Source organism: Antechinus flavipes, chromosome 5, assembly GCF_016432865.1.
Source record: "Antechinus flavipes isolate AdamAnt ecotype Samford, QLD, Australia chromosome 5, AdamAnt_v2, whole genome shotgun sequence".
NCBI lineage: Eukaryota > Metazoa > Chordata > Mammalia > Dasyuromorphia > Dasyuridae > Antechinus > Antechinus flavipes.
The window spans coordinates 100,837,621-100,859,689 of NC_067402.1; the positions used below are offsets into that span (position 1 = coordinate 100,837,621).

Here is a 22,069-nt window from a genome sequence, read left to right on the forward strand (position 1 = left end):
TAACCTTCTAGCATTAGTTGGGTTACCCTGAGCACCTTGTTTAACTTGTCCATGTTCTAAGTAGCTCATTAAAACCCTAAGCTAATATTTTTATCTTTTGGGGGTTAACTTTTTCTTTCTCATGGTTCTCCCCTTTTATTTGGATTTTTCTTTCATAACAAGACTAATACAGAAATATGTTTAAAAGGATTGTATATGTATTACCTTCATCAGATTGCGGGGGAGGTATAGAGGGGAGAGAAAAACATTTGGAAATTTTTCAATTTCAAATTTCAAAATCTTACAAACATAAATGTTGAAAATCATCTTTACATGTAAATGGAAAAAATAAAATACTATTGAATTAAAAATAAAATTCTAAGTTAAGATTAAAATTTTGGCAGGACACTAAAGGATTCTCCATACCATTTAAACCTTGCTTCAGTCCCTAGCTTTTCCCCAAGCTTTAAACAAACAGATACTCACAATCGAATGGAAGAGTTTAATATTCTAACAACAGAAAGTGTCTACTATTTAATTCACCAAAGATATGAGATCATGAATCTAAAGCTTCAAAGAACTTCAGGGACTATGTAGTCTAACTCATTTTACAGATGAATAAACTGAGATCAAGGAGTAGGGGTATATTATTTGTTCAATATCACAGAGACAGTAAGCATCAAAGGTTCTTATAGAACATAGGTTAGAAGCAAAACTCTTTTTTGCTGGGCTTCTCCTCTGCCATCCCCCTAAGAGGTTTGGGGATTATTCTCCATAATTTCCCTCTCTGCTCAGGTTTCTGCCCAGATCTTTTCTAAGGTTTTCTAAGAGATTAATAATAGAGAATAATAATTGTGATCTTCCCAGCTTGGTTAAAACTCTAAGCAAGACTTGTTCCTCCTTGTTATCTCATAGACAATACTCACATTTGAAGTTGATCTACCCCACCAATCACAAAAGAAAGTCCCCATAGCTTCTATAAACAGGGATTCAAGTACTTGCCTTAGAACAAGATAGAATTCCAGAAATGCTCTTAGAGGGAATAAAGGCCAAAAAAAAGGAGAGATTTTTTTTGAAGGTTGTATCTATATAACTCTTTGTGTTTTATATTTCAACTCATCTTTATTAAGAGAACACTAAATTCTTTCATCTCCTTTTCAGCAAAATTAGAAATATTTTCACCGGTCATAAATGCTTAGAAATGGATGCTTCTCCATCTACACTCAGAGAGAGGACTGGGGTGACTGAGTGTAGATAACAACATATTTTCACTTTTTTGTTGTTTGCTTGCATTTTGTTTTCTTATTTTTTCCTTTTTGATCTGATTTTTCTTGTTCAGCATGATAATTGTGGAAATATGTATAGAAGAATTGCACATGTTTAACATACATTGGATTACTTGCCCTCTAGGGGAGGAGGTGGGGGGAAATTTTAGAACACAAGGTTTTACAAAGGTGAATGTTGAAAATATCAATGCATATATTTTGAAAATAAAAAGCTTTAATTTAAAAAAAAGAAAGAAAATAAATGGGTCTCCCAAAGTTCCATATGTTAGAATAGAGGGAATAAATGGATAAATACAGTATAACACATAAGAAAAGGAAAAAGCCTCCAACTGTATTTCACCATTTTCTCTTTTTAATCCTATATAATGTATTTTTTGCATTTAAATTCTGAAAAGGGGTTCATAGGTCTTACCAGATTACCAAAGAATCTACAAGTTAGAAAAAGTTTTAAGAACTTCTCATCTAAAGAGATATTCACTTCTAGAATTGATATCTTATTCTGTGGATTCTCTTTTGCAGCAAGGTTCTCAGAGGAGAGAGGAAATTTGGACCCTAACCTATCCTAATTTAGGGGAGTTTCCAATTAATTAGAAAATCAAAGTCCTGGCCTTTCAGACCCTGACCCCATCAGTTTTGAAGAGAAGGTATTATCTGGACACTATTAAGAATGACCAGGAAAAGAACAGTAGACTGGGACAGTTGTGACCTTGGCAAGCAGTAAAACAGAGAAGAAAGATAACAGGTATTGAGAGGGGAGGAGAAGCCAGACTAGAAGGCACTGTGATTAAAATCTCTACCTGAGATTAAGAAGGAAACAAAGAAGTTCCTCCTGAAATAAAACCCACCCACTTGTCCTCCAAAGCACTCCTCTTTTATGATATTATTTCAATCTTCCTATTCCTTAATAAAAATATTAACCCTCAAGTCCTAAAATATGACATACAACAGTCTAGAACATGCTTTCTAAAATGAGGTGTTTGGATTACCACTCTGCCAGATCTCTAGGGTATTCAGATTTATAGGTTGTTAATTTTTTCCCAAGGATTCAGATTTATAGGTTATTTTTCTCCCTCTTCCTTCCCTTCCTCCCAAAGAAGTAAATCATTTAGGTTATCTTTCTGTCTCCTCTTAAGCCTATCAGAACCACTTTGCTAAATGCAAGTGGTTGCAGTGTTGAGTGTCTCAACACTCTTATAGAATTTGGGGGTCCCCAGGTTGGTGTCACAGGTATTGTGAAAAAATTCACAGTCCCAGTCTCCAAATTATATTGGCAAAAAATGGGTTTATTGACTCTGAGAATTCTCAGCTGGCTAGATTCCTGATTGGAAATAGCAAAGCACTGAAAGACAGAGAACAGCTTTATAGTCTTTTATAGACTAAGGCTAAGAAGTCCATGTTGGTTCTATGATCGAAAGCTAAGAAGTAATCTCCAGATGAATTAAGAGTGGTGGAATAGGGAATAATTTTCAGATGTATTAAGTGTGAAGGGTGGTGGGCTAAGAAGTAATCAGAATCAGTAGAGTTTCCTGAGATAGACTTCAAGCCAGAAAATTTAGGGTTTCCTGAACCAGGCCTGACCCCTAAATATCAAGAACCAAAGAATCCTATTACATCAAAAGGATGATGTAATGAGAAACACTTTGGAGCTCTAATTAGAGGACTTGGATTCAAATTCTAACTCTCCCTCTATACTTTGTACTAGAAAATAATTTCTACGCTCACACAATAAAAGAATTGAATTCAGATTGATATCAGGCAAAACTTTCTAACAAGCGGAGCTATCCAAAGGTGAAAGGATTTTCCATAAAAGCTTGGCAATCTCAAGTACACACTAGAGAACCATTGTTTGGCTATATTGTAGGAGCATAAATGGATGGAATTAGCCTGATACTAAGGTTTATTTCAAGTGTGAAATCCTGAGATTCTACAATCATAAAGATATCTTCTAACTTCAAATTTTAGAATCATCTTGGAACCCATCTATAAAAGGGGGAAAGGGGCAATGATACTTGCCTCATAAGGCTCTTGTGGGGAAAGTGATTGATAATTCCAAAACACTATATAAATCAGTTTTTATTACAATTTTAACATTAACAAATTTCAAATAAACTAATGAGGATAGGCTGGAAAATATGAAAGTGGTATTAAAAAAAAAAAAGGAAGATATGAATATGGGGTGAGAAATGAGCTACAGAACATGAGTCCATTCCCTTACTATGTGAATGAATTCTCTGCTTTGTAATTACACAAATAGGTGAAGAAATGAATAGAGCATTCACTAGGAGTCAGAAAGTCCTGAGTTCAAATTTGGCCTCAGATACTTACCAGCTGTGTGATCCTAGGCAAATAACACGGTTTGCCTCAGTTTCTTTGTCTATAAAATGAACTGGAGAAGGAAATGTTAAACCATTACAGTATCTTTGCCAAGAAAACCCCAAATGGGGTCAGAAAGACTAAAAATGATGAATAACAAAAAGTGAGTAGGAGTTTAGTCTGAGGAGGGACACTATTATCACAGCTATTACAGAACTGTTTCTACAGCATTTCTATTTTGGTAGATAGAAGCTGGTTTAGTGATAGAAGCACTGGGCTTGTGATTACAACAAATGGACTCAAATCCAAACTCTGCCAAATATTCACCCGTCTGTGTGATCTCAGACAAATCTCTGGGCTTCAGTTTCTTCATTGGCAAAATGAGATTTAGATTAGATGTTTTCCAACACATCTTCCAAGTCTACATCTCTGATCCTATGACCTTTCTCAAGAGCAACCAAAATTGTTGAAAGAGCGCTAATTTTTCCTTCCCTTACTGGGCTGTTTTTCTCTATGTATCTCCGTCTCTCTTTCTGGCTGTCTCTGTCTCTTTGTGTCACTGCACCTCTGTCCCTGTCTGTATTTCTGTGTGTGTATATGTGTGTCTGTTGGTTTCTCAATGTGTCTGTCTCTGTCTTTGTCTGTCTGTCTCTCTCACACTCGCGTGTGCACACACACACAGTAAATAAATATCTATCAAATCCAGGCACATATACCATGTCCCCTATCAAAAACCAATGGCTGAGAAAGTATCTGATACCTGTAATTTACACCTTAGAGTGGATTTAAGACATTGTTTCCCTTCCTCAAGAGGATTTGCATTTCAAGTTTTATCTCTATTTTCAGAATGACTGGGTTTGTCCTCCCTAAAGAGATTTCATGGATCAGTGAACAGTTAGGAAAGCGAACTAACAAGAGAAACTACAAGGTCTTATTATACACCCCTCCCACAGCTTTATACAACTCTCTGTCTCTGTCTCTGTTTCTTTGTCTCTCTTTGTGTCTCTATGTGTGTCTCTCTGTCTCTTGTCTGTCTCTTTCTTTCATTATCTCCATCTTTATCTCTCTCTCTATCTCTCTCCTATATCTCTCTACCCTATTTTTCTTCCCCTTCCCTCTCCATTTATCTCCATTTTGTCTGCTCTTCCCCCTAAGAGAAATATTGCTTTAGAATTAATAGTCCAATATAATTAAAGAAAAGAGGAAAGGGGGCAGCTAGGTGGTGCAGTGGATAGAGTACCAACCCTGAAGTCAGGAGAGCCTGAGTTCAAATCTGGTCTCGGACACAAAATACTTCCTAGTGGTGTGACCCTGGGCAAGTCACTTAACCCCAATTGCCTCAGAGAAAGAAAGGAAAGAAGGAAAGAAAGAAAGTGATAGAGAAAATTTTAATAATGCAGATTAAATTTTTGAAAGTATCATTAGTGTTGGAGAATCTCTTGTTAAATACTTAAAAGCACATAGCTGCTTCTGATCAACCAGGGTCCTTGCCTAAAAATACTACCACAGTCAGTCAATATTCATTTATTAAGCACTTATTATATACCAAATCAGGGCAGTTAGGTAGTACAATGGGCAGAGCACTGCATTTGAGTCAGAAAGATTTGAATTTATATCAGACTTCAGCTATTACTAGCTATATGACCCTGGGCAAATCACTTAATCTCTATTTGCTTCAGCTCCTCATCTTAAAATGGGAACATACTGGAGAAGGAAATGGCAAACCCATTCAGTATCTTTGCCAAAAAAATCCTATGAACAAACTTCATGGAGTCATATAGAGTCAGACATGGAATAAATAACAAATATATGAGGCATTGTGCTAAGTAAGTACTGGGGATAAAAAAAGAGGGAAAAAACAATCTCTATCTATCCTCAAAGAGCTCATAGTCTAATAAGAGATATAATACATAAACAAATGTGTACAGCCAAGCTATAAACAGGATAAATAAGAAATAATTTACAGAGGGAAGATACTAAAATCAAGAGAAACTGAGAAAGGCTTTCTGGAGAAGATGGGATTTTAGCTTGGACATGAAGGAAGATAGACCACCACTCTGTGGCCAGAGAAGCCATCCCAAAAGTATAGTCCAATTTATGAATAAATAAGAGAACAAAATAAGGTGTAAATGGATAATATTGATTACATTAAAATTTTAAAGTTTTGTATAAATAAGACAAAAGATCAGAAGGAAAGCAGAAAACTGAGAAGGGGGATATTTATATACAGTTTCTCAAATAAAGGTATTGTACATCAAAAACAAAAAAAAATTTTTGTCAAATCTATAGGAATACAAGTCATTTTCCAATGGTTAAAGGATATGAACAGGCAATTTTCTAATTTAAAAAATCAAAACAATATATAGCTACATGAAAAAAGTGTTCTAAATAATTCTAGATTAGAGAAAACAGCAAATTAAAACAACCTTAAGATATAATTTTATACCTATCAGATTGGCTAAGATGATTGAAGGGGAAAATAACAAATGTTAAAGGGATGTGTAAAAATTGGGATACTACTTCATTGTTGGTGGAATTGTCAACTGATCCAACCAGTTTGAAGAGCAATCTGGAATTTTGCCCAGAAAGATATTAAATTACTTATATCCTTTGACCCAGCAATAACACAACTAGATCTGTTTCTAAAGATGAGTAGGGGAAAAGAAAAAGAACCTATATATTCTAAAATAATTATAGCAGTTCTCTTTGTGGTGACAAAGAAGTAGAAATTTCAGGGATGCTTATAAATTGAGAAATGGGTGAACAAATTGTGTTATATTATTTGATGGAATACTACTGTGCTATAAAAATGATGAGCCTGATGATCTTAGAAAAACAGTCACAGACTTGCATGAAATAATGAAGAGTCAAAATGATAAAACTCAAACAACATTGTATAATGTTTTAACAATATTTTTTTAACAATAATATTTTAAGAGTATAACAGAATAAGTAATTTTGACTATTATAAATACCAAAATTAGCTACAAAGTACATATGAAGGAAAACATCTGCATTCAGAGAAATAACTGATAAATAGAAGCATATAGAGAATAATGCATTCCCTATATACAAAATATGTATATTTGTGTCTAATGACAGACATCTCTATGACAGGGAAAGGGAGGAGGAAAGAAAAGAAAGAATTTACATGATAATGTTATTATATATTTAAAAGGAATAGCAAGTTATACTTAATAGATCTGCAGTCTTTTGTGCAATCTTTTTTCTATTATACTAGGTTATGGAAATGCTTGTTTTATTCCACGTTTGGGACAAAACGATCTACCCAATTTGACTACTCAGAGATCATTCATAGAAAGCAGAATTATTTATTAGAATCTTGAGAAGTGGACCCCACCCAAGTGAACAAAATTTCACAGCAGGATAGGGCCAGAGCCTCGAAAAGCTAATAGCTTTTATACATTTCAGACAAAGAACCTCCAAAATCCCACCCTCTATATGTTGTGATTGGTCACATAAGTCTACTGTTCCCTAGTTGGTCTGTGGAATGTAGTATACAAGGTGATATACAGCTTCTTTGGCCACGTTGGACAATGGAATGTAGTCTCGGCCTTATCTAAAATCACATGATTCTGGAGAAGCCGAAACTAAGGCCTATAGGCTTGATCTACTTTAGCTAACAATTTCTGATCAATATGTGCTTAAACTGTAAGTTCTTCACCTTTTCTCATACATTCCATAAATTAAAAATTAAATATTTTTAAAAAGTATAGTCCAGGGAATTTCTTCCAATGAATCTAAAATAAATGCTCACTTAGCCCTCAAACATCATGGAAATCAAGAATTAGAAACAACCAGCATTGAAAATCTTCTGTTACTACCCCAAATAAACCCTCCACTCTAAACATGACAGCTTCTTTAAAGTTCCCATACATGTTGTTTGTCCTTCATTTTTTAAGAACAATGACATCATAGGATCTGATGTCTTGACTTATGCATGAACTTTATTTAAGTGAGTCAGAGTTATACAAAGTTGTCAATCTCACTCTTTCTGAGGCAAAAAAAAAAAAAAATCCAGTGGTCTTTTACAGTGGATGATCTTGGTATCTTCAATATTAAACCAAGCTTTGAAAACTCCATAGCATCTACTTCTGTCACCTTTATGGCTTTGGGAATAAATGGTTCTCCTCCACACATTCTTATGAGAGAAGTCTTTTTATGTTTTGTGTATATACACCCCTAACTCACTGATAGGTCTGAGACTCTTGGTTATCTTCAAACTAATTTATCTCATCTGATGAGACGGTTTATGGGATTGTGGCTACATGCTATTACTTCTTGGAGCCACTAGGGAGAGCTGGCTGAATCAGATGGACACCAAAAGTAAAAGAAGATCCATGAAAAGGATCTTGCCAAGGCAAGCTTTCATACCACAGGTGCTACTCTCCTTGAATACCCCATACACCTTTCCCATATACCATATTTGTAATGACTAGGGTATTAGTCTGAAGGATGGGGAAGATACACAGGTAGCAGGTACTCAAGCTACATTACAGCACCCAGGATAGTGCATTTATACTGAAATGTTCCCTTGAAGGTTCTCCCAAATGGTGGCTCTAAGACATTGTCACACTAGGATACAAACTTCAGAGTGAGAGACCATCCAAGTTCATGCTGAAAGTCAAATAGCTATCCCAAGGTGTCTGGGAGATACAGGTAAGGTTCCAATTATTAAGAATAATGAATCCTTTCAAGTAGTATCATTATTTAAACTTCAGACTACATATTTCCATTGGGCTGAAAACTGACCACATTTATATAATTCATACAGTATGAATTGGATACAAGCAACCATTTCAACAGATTTATTGTTCTGCTAATCAGGACCTAGCTGAACTTCAGTAAACAAGGATCCAAAACCAGAAAGTCATTAAGCGTAGAGATAACAGGTGTCATTAAGTCTAGATAAGCAAATGCTAAAGAAATGGAGATCTGATACAGAAACAAGAATAGAGTGCACCCTGTTAAAAAATAAAAAAAAGGGGTAGAAAGGGGTTGAGATCACTGGTTCTAGGACAGATAGATTTTGCTCTGGGTAAATCTGGCTCACTTGGGATTTATTGAAATCAAAAGTTCAGAAAAGTAGAAATGATACCAGATTCTGATTGAGACTGTGTTTATCTTATATACACTTGTGAAATGTGAGATTTTGCCTAAAGTAGCAGTAAACTCTTTGATGTCCTTGAGGAGCTATCTTTCTTTTTGGTTTCATTTCTATCTCCAATGTTTAACACAATGTCTGGAATATAGTAAGTACTTAATACTTTCTTCCATCCTACTTCTTTCATTCCTTCTTTCCTCTTTTTTCTTCTCTATTTCCTTCCTTCTTTCTTCCCTTACTTCTTCCTTTCTCTCTTTCCTCCTCCCTTTATTTTTCTTCCCTCCTTTCCTCCCTCTCTCACCCCATTCCTACATACTTCCTTCATTTTTTTATGTTCCTCTCTCCCTCCCTTCCTTCTTTCCTCCTTTCCTCTTTTCCTTCTTTTCCTTCCTCTCTTCTTCCCTTGTTTCCTTCCTACAGGAGAAAAAACATACCTTGAGTATCTACAATAACTGCTGCCATAGTTAGTAGTCTTAATTGTGTTATTTACAGGAAAAGGAGTTCCTGTACTTTAAATAGTGGTGGCAATTCAAGTACAACTCTTGGTAGTATTATAGTTTCAGGAATAAGAATATCTCTAGAACTAAGGGCCATGCTTATACTCTTCGCAGTGAGTGGTAATACTTTTGAAATCTGGAGTAGTAATAGTTGTATTTCTAGTCATTATATTTGTAGCAATAGTATTTGTAATACTAAGACTACAGTATTCTTAGTATACTATCCAAGGTCCTCAGAATAGAAACATTGTAGACTTTTTTGTAGGGGGGGAGAGAGCAGAGGGTGTTGGCTACTAGGGTTAAATGACTTACTAAGGATCATACTATTGATAATTATCAGGTGGTGTCAAAGGCTGGATTTGAATTCAGTTCCTCCTAACTCCAGGGTTGGTGCTCTATCCACAATGCCACCCAGCCGTTTCTTGGATTCTTTTTGTAGTAATAATAGTAGTAGTTGTAGTTGTTATTATTGCTGTTGCTGTTGTTACAGCAGTAGTGGTAATAGCAAATATGTAGAGTTTTAAAGTTTGCAAAGCACTTTATAGATATGATTTCATCTTCATTTTATAGAGGAGGAAACTGAAATAGGCAGAGGTTAAGGATTTGTCCAAGTTCACACAATTTATAAGTGTAACTCAGGACTTCCTCTTTCCTGGTGCAGTGCTATATCCACTTTGCCACCCATCTACCTCAGTTATACTTAAGAGTATCCTCAATGGTATTTTGGATATATGATGAAATACAGAATGTCCCAAAAGTCTTAGTGTTTGCCTTCTGTCTGAGTCAATTAACTTCCCTGGGCCTCAGTATCCTCATTTGTAAAATGAAGCGTTGAACTAGGTAGGCTCTGAGACCCCATTACCTCAAGATCTATGATCCTATGTTTCCACGATCCTAAGTAATCATAGTATCTGTGGTGGGAATAGGAACCAAATTTATAGTAGCCATATTTAAAGAATTGTAAGTATTTACAATATAAGTTACAAGCACCATCACTCAAGTAGTGCCTATAGCTGTTGTTTTTTGTGCTTTTAGAAGAGGATATTTTGGGATGATATCTTGATTGTACATGAATTGGACTTAATCGAGGCCAAGTTGTGCAAAGTCATCAGTTTCACTTTCTTTTCCAGAATCATCAAAGTCCAGTGGCAAGACAAAAGTCAAGATGGATGACCAAGCAAATGATTTTTGCACCTTCAAAATTTGACCAAGTTTTAGCCATCTTTGTGACCCATTGGAACAAATTGCTCTCATCTGCCATTTTATCTGTAGCAATTAGTACAGTGCAGTACAGGGATATCTCATTTTATTTTATTTCTCTTTATTGAGCTTTGCAATTTTACATTTTTTATAATTTGAAGGTTTGTGGCAACATTATATCAAACAAGATTATAGGTACCATTTTTTCCAACAATATGTGCTCATATCATTATCTTTGTAATTCTCACAATATTTCAAATATTTTTATTATTATTATATTGGTTATGATGTTCTATGATCAATAATCTTTGATGTTATTCTTATAATTGTTTTGGAGCTCCACAAGCCATGCCCATGTAATCTAGTGAACTTAATTGATAAATATTATGTGTGTACTGACTGATAATTCAATCAGCCCTTTCCCCATCTCTCTTTTTGAGTCTGTATTTCTAAGACACAAAAATAATGAAATTAGACTAATAACTCTACAGTTACCTTTAAGAATTTAAAAGGAAAAAAGTCAAATGACATGATAAACATTATTTTCTTATTAAGAAACTGTCACAGCTACTACCCCAAATTTCAGCCATTACCACTCTCATCAGCAACCATCAGCATCAAGGCAAGACCCTCCATCAAGAAAAGCTTATGACTCACTAAAGGTTCAGATGACAGTTGTCATTAACAATGAAGTATTAACTTAAGATATATACATTGGCTTTTGACATATAATACTATTGCATATTTCATAGACTACAGCATAGTATAAACATAACTTTTTATATACCAGGGAGCCAAAAAATTCATATGGCTTGCTTTAAATCAATATTCACTTTATTGTGGTGGTCTGGAACCAAATCCACAAGATTTCCAAGATATTCCTGTATTTGTAATGGTGATATCTGTAGTGTCAAGCTTTCAACAATATTAGTTGCAGTATTTATAAAAACTGTGGTATTATTTGGAGCAGTTGGATCTATGATACCTAAACTTATAACAAGAATAGAACTTATTGTGGTTGTTTTTAAAGTAGCCACCATATTTGTTGTTATATTTTTTTAGTTATGCCTCTGATTCCAGGAATAGCTGTGTAAAGAGAAATATGTGTAAAGTGAAGACTTGTGTTTTCTATACTAGTATTAGTAATAGAAGTGTATATGATATTTAGAATATCAAGATTAATATTTGAAATAATCATAGATGGAATACCAGTGATAATTCATCTTCACTGTTATCAGTGCCATTAGGAAATGTGGCTGTAGTATAATAAGTAGTATTTTCAGTGGTAAATGAAATATTTTTTAGAAAAGTACATATAGTAGTAGTATAATTACTACTATAAGTATTGCCAAAACTACTATTATCACCAGTACTAGAGCAGCACTAGGACTAATGGTTGTTAAGTAGGAAGAACAGCACTAGTACTAAAAATAATGATGTTAGGCTTCAGTGTAATGAGTAATTATATAAATAGATTAAGTATTGTTGCAAAGGTGCTGAAGGCAATAGCAGTACTAGTGTTAGTAGCAGAAATAGCACTAAGGGGAGGAATAGCATTGGCACTATTAATAATAGTGGTTGGAATATTGGCTATACTGAAATAAGTAATATTTTCAGTAGTAGAAAAATATTTATTGAAAAGGTATTTAGAATATTAGTATTACCAATACTAGTATAACTAATACTAGCGTTAGTATTACCAATACTAGTAGTACCAGCAGTGCTAATACTAGTATTGTTCATAGTAATTGGATTAGGAGGAGGCTCAACACTAATATTTCTAGTAGTAGTGTTTAGAATTGTATCTATAGTGCAATGAGTAATTATACCAGTGGGAGATAAAATATTTATTGAAAAGATACTTGGTATAGGAATATTACTGCTACTAGTATTATCCATTAGTCTCAACAGTACTAGTATTATTAGTACTAACACTACTATTATTCATGGTAACTGGACTAGTAGGGGGAAAAGCACTAGTACTACTAGTAGTAATGTTTACAAGTGTATCTACAGTGTAATAAGTACTTAAATCAGTGGTAGATGAAATACTTATTGGAAAAGTACTTGGATTAATAGTATTACTAGTACTAGCATCACTAGTTCTATTAGCACTAGTAGTACTAATACTACTATTGCTCATGGTAACTGGACTAGGAGGGGGAACAGCACTAGTACCACTAGTAGTGATGCTTAGAATTGTGTCTGTAGTGAAATGAGTACTTGCATCAGTGGTGGATGAAATAGTTGTTTGAAAGGAACTTGGAGTACTACTAGTAATATCACCAGCCATATCAGTACTAATACTAGTATTGCTCATGGTAACTGGATTAGAAGGGAGAGCAGCACTACTACCACTAGTAGTGGTGCTTAGAATTGTGTCTGTAGTGTAATCAGTAATTGCATCAATGGGGGATGAAATACTTGTTGGGAAAGTGCTTGGAATTATAGCAGTATTAGTAGTAAAAGCAGCAGTAGTACTAGGAGGAGCAGCACTGGTACTAATATCCATGGTGTTTGAAGTTATTTCTGTTGTGTAATGAGTGGTAGGTGAAATACTTGTTGGGAAAATATCTGGTGCATTAGTAGTAAACACACCAGCAACACTAGTAGCAAGTGAAGTAGTAAATGTAGTGTGACTTCTGGTAGAAGTAGTCAGAGAAAAATCAGTAGTAGTTGTTGGGATGTTACTTGAAGTAGTAGTCACATGATTATTACCCCTCCAAGTAACTTGAGATAGTTCTTGCAGGCTGATCATCTTGTTAGTCAACTGAATGGTTAGTATCTGCAAGGAACAGAAAGATGTTGTCAATGTCTTTTTTTATAGTTTCTAATAAACAAAGTGAACTCATATATAATTACTAATCATATCCTAAAAATCACTCATGCAGCTGTCAAACTGAACTGACATGAAGTGTCTACAGGTGGTGCATGCTGTGAATATGCACATGAAAGCACACACACAAAACATACGCCTTCAATAAACTCCAATGGCTCCCTATTACCACTAGCAAAGCTTCTTAAACTATAGTTCTCAACTCCATATGGGATCATGTAACTGAATGTGAGAATCACGAAATTAGGATTTATTATCAGTAAATGTTTTATTTGTATACTCATTTTACATATGGGGGTCATGTAAAAATTTATTGGGTGAAAAGGGGTTGTGAGTGAGAAAAGTTTAAGAAGTCTTGATCTATAGTATCAAATTAAAATCTTTTGGATTTCTTCATTACCTGAATCCTTCTTATCTTTCCAGTCATCTTACTCCTTACTTACTTCCACATATTCTGCTATCTAGTCTTTGCTCTTTCTCATACATGATACTTATCTCCTGCCTGAGCATTTTCATTGGCTATTATTTCTCATGTCTAAAATGCTTTGCCTTCTCACTTCTTCTTCCTGGCTTCCTTCAAATCTCAGCTAAAATCTTATTTTCTGCAAAATAAAAATGCTCTCAGAGGTTATCTCCAGTTATTCTGTTTACAACTTATTTGTAGAGTCATTTACAGGTAGTCTCCTTCCATCAGAGAATGTTTATTAACCGTTCTTTCTATTCTAATCACTTAGCACAATGCCCACCACATACCAGAAGCTTAAGAAATAATTGTTAACTAACTGATAAAACAGGTAGGAAGAGAATCAGGAAAGACCAATGTCACAGAAGCCAAGGGAGGAGATTTCATTAAGGAAGAGAAGATGGTCAAAGAGGTCAAAAATTGATATCAGATCCACACTCTTAACAAGTCACTCTCTCAGCTATGGCCACAATGTAGATTCAATCAACAAGCTTTCCAATAATGTATCTTTCTGATTTAGATAGTGACAATTGAAGGTAAATTCAAGAGACATTAATAAGATCTTATGGGGATGGGACAGGAATAGAATTAAGTTCTTGTGTAGTATAGGATGGATTTCAAAAGAAAGAAACACTATATAATGCTGGTATATATATTTAAGACACTGTGACGAACATTTGCCAGTGGTCGCTATTTTATTATATTTTCGTCTTCAAGCAGATTTTAAAATAATTTTAAAAGTAAATTAAATTTTACTTTTTAAAAAACATACAACTTTCATAAAATTATAGGATCATTCAGTAAAACAAAAAAAGTATTTATTACGCCTCTACAAAGCTCCAAAACATACAAGAAAAATGATGGGTTTAATAATGAGCTTCCTTTAGCAAGGAGTTCTCAAATTATGGTGGGAGATAATAAAGGGAGATTAATGCTTAGAGGAAAATAGCTTTTAATATGACAACAGTGACCAGTATATGGTCATAATTGAAGTAGGGATCCATTTACAAAGCTATCTATACATTGTCATAAATAGGCAGCCTCTCAGCCACAAAGAGGTTGTGCTCCAAAAGTCTGAGTCAGAATTGGGAATTTAGCATGTTTCTTTTTTTCCCTTCATTAGAAATAATGTCATAAGGTATGGTTATGATCCAAGACCACGCTCATAAAGTTTAATAGCCTTTAATGTATGTGGATACAAAGTTCAATTATTCACACAATTTAACAGGATCAAATTCAATGAACAATTTGAGTATCTACATGTGTACTACACAATGCTATTCTATCATTGTTTCAACTATGCTCTTTGTAACATTTCTCCAGTGGGAAAATGTTTTCTTAATTTCAACTTAGAATAAAGGAAACATTTGCCCCCAACTAGCAGGAGGAATGAGTATTACCTTTTGTAGAGCATGGATCCTGTAAAGGCGGAATGAGTGGGAAAGCTCTTTGACAACAGGTACTGACTTATGCCTTTTTTTGTATCCTTAGCACTTAGTACAGTGCCTAGAATATAGTAAGTGCTTAATAAATGTTATTTACTGATTGAGAGTTCCAGCCTATCCACAGTCATAAGTATGAGTCATATGTAAATTGACAATTTTCTCTATTTCCCCAAAAAAGACCACTGGAAAATGATGAGACCTATTAAAACTATATAGAACATTGCAAAATATGATCACACATATATGAACTGTCTAGTCACAATTTGCTAAGAATTGATTTTGTATGCAGAATATAATATAAAAATAATTCTAAATAACTTTAACAAAAATGAGGCAATAATACAATTATTGAAGGATAATAAAAATCCACTTCTGAAGACACATTTACCTGTTTTGATGGGTCACTGCTAAAGTTAGTTTCCACAGAAGTCCCGTTGGCATAAGTAATGTTGACTTGAGTTATGATGTCATAATTTATTCCCCAAATTTCAATCTTTCCAACTTTTAGAGTGTTTGTTTCATTCAGGTAAAAGTTGTGACTAATGATGATTTCCAAGACATCCTATTAAATTGAGAGACAGAGAAGTAAATATTCCCTCTGTACATCATTTGACTTTGCTCAATTTTGCTGTGGGACAGAATGTCTTAACTCATGTCTTTGTTTTACCTGAGGCAACTAGGTATCTCAGTGAATAATGCACCTAGAGTCAGAAAGACATGAATTTAAATCCTTTTTCAAACACTTGCTAGCTGTATAATCTTAGACAAGTCATGAACTTCTGTCAGTTTTAGTTTACTTAACCCTGAAATTGATATAATAATATTAACAACACCTTGCAGGATCATTGTGAAGACCAAATGAGATATTTGTGATGTATTTAACAGAGTACCTGACACATAGTATATTTTATATAAATGCTTATTCTTTTCCTTTCCCCTCTGTTAAACGAATTTTCAACAAGTACATACTAAATGCCTAGTAAGCATAGAATACAAAGGAAAATTAGACAAGGAAAAATTTAGACAAGATGCTGTCTCTGCCCTCATGGATTTATAATAGAAGAGAATTAAAAAGTAAATATATATATATATATATATATATGTATATACACATATACATATATTACATATATGTACATATGTGTGTGCATATATATAGATGTGTATATATAGATATATGTATATATATATATATGCATGTATCATTTACAGTGTTAATATACTGCTTTGCATAAGTAGGTGTTATAATTATCCCCATGTTTTAATCAAGAAGAGGCAGGTAGATAGATAGGTATATGTACATAAATATAAATATATAACATCAGGTATCATCAGGAGAATATCTTGCAAGAGGGGGAGGGGCTCTCCTTCATCACTACCCTCTTCATTTCCTGCACTACTTATGTTGAACAAAATGATTCTGATCTGTGCACACACATAGTGGAATTTCTAAGGATTTTGCAATGTTTGCTTACAGAGAAAACAGGGCATACCTGAGTCTTCTGCCTGACCACTATTCCATCCTACACCAAAGATTTATTTGCCCAGGATGAAAAGAGCCAGGATGGTTGGGCAGAACCAAGATGGCAGAATAAAGGCAGAAATTCCCCTAATTTCTCTCTTCAACCACTCCAAAGTCCTTTAAATAAAGACTCTAAAAATTTGTAAAGTGTCAGAACTCCCCAAAAGACAGAGTAGAACATTTTTCAGCCAAAGGCAACTTAGATGCTTGGCAGAAAAGGTTTGCATCACCAGTGTGGGAGGGCAGCGTGCAGTCCCAGTGGTGTCAGGACCTCTGAAGCAGTGGCAGTCCTGGCAGCTTCCGGACCTCTCAGCCCAGAGACCCCACAGAGGATGGAAAGTCAGCAGAAAAGGTCTGTGGCAACAGGTCTGGAGCCCAGCGTGCAATCCCAGCGCAGGCTGCACCTGTAGCACGTCCCCACTCCTGGCCAGGCTTGGACCTAGTCTGGGTAGAACCTCTGAATCAGCAGCAGTGCCAGAGACTTTAGGATTTCTCGGCCAGAGAGAATACCAGGGAGGACAAGATGGTCTGTGGCACCAGGGTAGGAGTCCGGAGTACAGTCCCAGCACAGGCTGCACCACAGCAGCCCCAGCCCCAGCATCAGCAAAGCAGGACTCTGTTGCTTTAGTACATAGATTTTTCTTTTCTTTTGGCAGAGCAATGGGAGTAAAATGACTTGCTCAGGGTCATCAGGATCACCCAGCTAGGAGTGTTAAGGGTCTGAGACCAGATTTGAACTCAGATCCTCCTGGCTCACGGGCCAATACTCTATCCACTGTGCCATCTAGCTGCCCCAAGCACATTCGATCTTACAGCTACAGTGGGGTTGGGACACCTAACAAGTCCAGGGCAGAAAAGAGAGCTTGTAGATTTCAAGTTTCTTTCCAGCCAGGAATCCATGATTATATTACCTCAGTAAGCCTCAAAATTGCAATAGGATAAATCCTTATAGGGAAATCAAGTCATAGGCTTCCTGTTTATACACTCTGTAGTTTCTTTTTTTAATCAATAAAATTTTAATTTTAAAAAATCCAAAATGAGTCCCAAAAATAGGCAGAGACAAATAAGAAAAAATAGTCCCATAACATCAACAATTTATTGTCACTTTAGAAGGCACAGATTACCATCCCCAGCCATGTGATGATCGGTAAAAGGACAGAGCAATGAAGTCTGCATCCAGTGTATTTGACTCAGAATCTGTTTGCACACTTATGTGATTGATTTTGTGAATGTGATATTGTGACCATGTGATATTGATTTTTCATCAGTTTTATATTTGTCTACATTCTCCTCCACATTTGTATTTGTTGGTTTTTTGTTTTGTTTTGTTTTGTTTTTGCAGCTATGCCTCAAAAGACTTGACCAGCTATGGCATTAAAATCCAGCCTCTAGCAGTTGGAAAAAAAAAAATAGAGTCTCCCTTTGCATTTTCCATCCACTCCCATAGCTAGAAGACTCCCCAGCAGGTAGGAAAGTTCACTATCTCAATTGTATTCATTTTTATGTTACTTTCTTCATTCTTGAGTTTGTATTCTATAATTTTCTCTCTTAAATTAACCTGAAATTTTCCTGAAACAGAACCCAGGTCCAACATGGGACTCTTTACTGGAATGGGTTTAAAAATGTTAATGTAGGTGAAAAAAAATTAGGTGGCATTAACAATTAGTCAAAGTACTTGGATTAAGCTGGAATTCTAGTCAATGATTCCAATGAATCCATTTTCTTCAAACATGTATCGAAAGCTATCCTTGAAAGCTTCTGACTTATATTGACTGTGTGACCCGGCCAAGGAACTGTTCAATGCTCTGTTGTTTAATAATGTCCAATTTGGGATTTTCTTGGTAAAAATACTGGGGTGATTTGCCACTTCCTTCTCTACCTCTTTTTACAGATGAGGAAACTGAGGCAAAAAGATAGGATGACTCACATGGATAGTAAGTGTCTGAAGCTGGATTTGAATCAGATCTTCTTGACTCTAAGTTCAGGACTCTATCCATTGTATTTTCTACATACCCTAGTTGCTTTAGAAAGCTCTAGCTCTATAAGTTGCAAAGAAGCTGTTAACCTTTGTTAGTACAGGGAGTTTTCTCCCTCTAAGGAAAGCACAAATCTATTTCCTACAACAATCTAATAAGTTTTATTATTACCTTCACTCTCCTCAGTAGACCTTAGCTTCAGGTTTACTAAATAGGTTGGCTCATGGTTGTAGTAGCCTAGTTCTTTAGTAGGAACTTTAAAAATATTTGTTTATGAGTGAATGCTCATCAGTTGGAGAATGGCTGAATAAGTTATGATTTGTGTATGTAATGGAATATTATTGTTCTATAAGAAATGATCAGCAGAAAAGCCTGCAGAGACTTACATGAACTGGTGCTAAGTGACGTGAGTAGAACTAAGAAAACATTGCACACAACAAGAAGATTATATGATGATCAATTCTAATAGACGTGGCTCTTTTCAACAATGAGGTGATTCAACAATTCCAGTAAACTTGTGATGGAGAGAGCCATCTGCATCCAGAAAGAAGACTAGGGAACTGAATGTGGATCACGGCATATTATTTTTATCGTTTTTGTTGTCATTTGCCTGATTTTTTTTTCTTTCTCATATTTTTTTCTTTTTGATCTTATTGATATTTCTTATTCAGCATGATGAATGTGAAAATATTTATAGAAGAATTGCATAGATTTAACAAATATTGGAGTGTTTGCTGTCTAAAGGAAGGGGTGGGAGGAAAGGTAGGGAGAAAAATTTGGAATACAATGTTTTGCAAAGGTGAGTATTGAAAACTATCTTTGCATGTACTTTGAAAAGAAAAAGCTATTGTTATTAATGAATAAATAAATATTTATTGAATGAATGAATCAACTATGAGAGGATAGGAAAAGAAGAAAATCTACTCAATGAGATAATATTTGTTAAGTGCTTAGCACAGTCATAAGTACACAATAGATGCTATATAAATGCTATTCCCTTCCCTTTCCCTCCAATGTAAACTAAGTCATGAATAAATAGCATCATGCTCACAAAAATATTTTATCATCCTTAAAATAATGTTATTTTTGTTGTTTTCTGGCCAAAGTCATGCAGTGGAAAGAACACTAAATTAGGAACCAGAGGACTTGGATCTGAAGCTTAGCTCTGCTACTTATTACCTGCTACACAATTAGGCAAGTCATTTAAGATGTTTTGGGCTCAGTTTCTTCAATGGTTAAACTAAATATTTTCTAAAGTCACTCTCTAAATCTTATGACTCTATGGTTCTAAGCCCAACAATTTAGTCAAGGAAGTAACAGCCACTTATACCTAGTTGACAGAACTATAGAGCAGAGTCAGAAATGATGGAGACAATTAGATTAAGACTGTATCAGAGTACTCAGGAACTCCAAGGCCCATTGAAATAGTCTATAATCTGTAGTCTATAGCCAACTAAGAAAAGAATATTTGAAAAATGATATAAGGTGCCTTACCCGAGTCACATTAAACTCTGCCAAAAAAAAATGTTCTTTCTCCTTATATTCTGCAATAGAAAAAAAAATATATATATATATGATATATACATATACATATATATACACATATCAGAGCAAAATTATATTTATTTATTAGCCCTGGAAAAAAAGAATATACTAGATTAAATCAGAAACTTCCAACAACTTTAGGATACTGGCAGCTCTTAATGAAGATAGCTAATTAAAGTTAATGAATATGACACCTAAATCACTACTTAATTCAGCCTGTGGAGGGGTGGGGGAATTAGTTACAGTATTTTTGTGTCATTTAGATAAAGTGATTCCTAAGAGTTTTCTACTCTAGGCTAGTTAGAGCTTCACCTTTAGTTTTTATAAAAAAATTTAAGAAAATCTCTCAAGTCTCAAGTTTGACCTGCTTCTGCACTCACACTAAGCAATGTCAGAGTGAAACAATTAAAAACCAACTATAGTACATGCTTCCAACAGAACCAGGGATGGGAATTATATTTCTCATTTTCATTACAATTCTTAATTTGCTAAAAGTCTTATTCTTTTAAATCTAGATCAATTTATTCCACTTCACAAACTTTGGGCTAACCAATTTTTGTACTTATTTTTATGATAGCAAAAATATCTAATTATCATGTAAGACATCATCTTATAGTTCACAAAAATATTTAATAGGAAGATGAAAGAATCATACTTATACAAAGCAATATGCACACCAGATTTATGATTTTATTGGATCTAAGGACTGGACAAAGTTTATAATTGAAGAGACCTTCTGGTTTAATTGCTTGTATATATACCTTATATTTCCTATTCAAGGACAAGTATATTCTCTTAAAACTTCTCTGTAAATATCATAATCCCTGCCACAGAGTTTGATTATAATCAAATATAATTTCTCAGCAAATTTAATTTCTGAATAAATGGAATTATACTGATTTTATTTAGGATTCTGTCATGATCATGAACTATGATAGGTTTGCAAGAGAGGTATATGAAATATTACTGTAAATATGCAAATATATAGTATAAGTTCTCTTTCTTTCCAGTAGAACCAAGGAGTATTTTTCATACCTCACCAACTAAAGGTATTGAATAGTACTAAAATGGTTTTTTTTTTATTTTTTTTCCTATACTGGACCAATAATTTCATTGAAACAGATTAGGGAACTCTTGGTGAGTATGATCTCTCTCTAATAATATAGGTTATCATGGGCTTCTCAGGGCCGCTAGGTGGCAGCATAGGGCATAGAGTTCTGGGCCTAGAGTCAGGAAGACTAATCTTCCTGAGTTCAAATATGGCCCCAGACACTTCCTGGCTGTGTAACCCTGAGCAAGTCAATTAACCCCATTGCCTTAGTTTCTTCATCTATAAAATGAGCTGGAGTATCTTTGCTACAAAAGCCCCAAAAGGGGTCACAAAGAATAAATGAAACATCTGAACAATATCTATTCTTCAGAGTATGGTCCCCCAAAGTTCTTGGGTCATTGAAAATTGGGGTGATTTGCCATGGAGTCAGTAAGTGTCAGAAGTGAAATTTAAATCTAGGTTCTCCTGACTCTCTAAAGATTATTTTACACTGCTTCTAAATGTTCTCTTGGCAACTGGATTGATATTATATTTACTAATTAGGTAGAAATCTTTTATAACTGGGAATTTAATCTAGTTTGGCAACAATTGATAATTCTGATGTCTGTCCCTATAATATAGCAATACATTTTGCCATATCATGAACTCCATTTAGCAATAGAGTTTTTGGAACTATAAAAATATATCATCAATGAGGATGGTGGAAATTTGACAGTGAATTATCCCATAGGAGTTTTCTGTGTACTGTAACACTCCTACCCAAATAATATATGAATAATTTTGAAGAAAAAGGATAGGAGATGACAACTAAGAAATCAGATATAAATTTAC

The 22,069-nt window shown here is 34.7% G+C and overlaps 1 protein-coding gene across 1 annotated transcript; it reads right to left on the reverse strand.

The window, feature by feature from the left end:
- Positions 1-10,504: 10,504 nt before the first annotated feature.
- On the reverse strand, positions 10,505-20,183 carry LOC127563942 (uncharacterized). Its single transcript, XM_052000128.1, has 3 exons — positions 20,137-20,183; positions 15,533-15,706; positions 10,505-13,185 (listed from the first exon to the last, which is right to left on the reverse strand). Exon 3 carries the CDS (start codon positions 13,156-13,158, stop codon positions 12,292-12,294), a length of 867 nt encoding a protein of 288 aa, XP_051856088.1. The 5' UTR covers positions 13,159-13,185; positions 15,533-15,706; positions 20,137-20,183; the 3' UTR covers positions 10,505-12,291.
- Between the last annotated feature and the right edge of the window lie 1,886 nt (positions 20,184-22,069).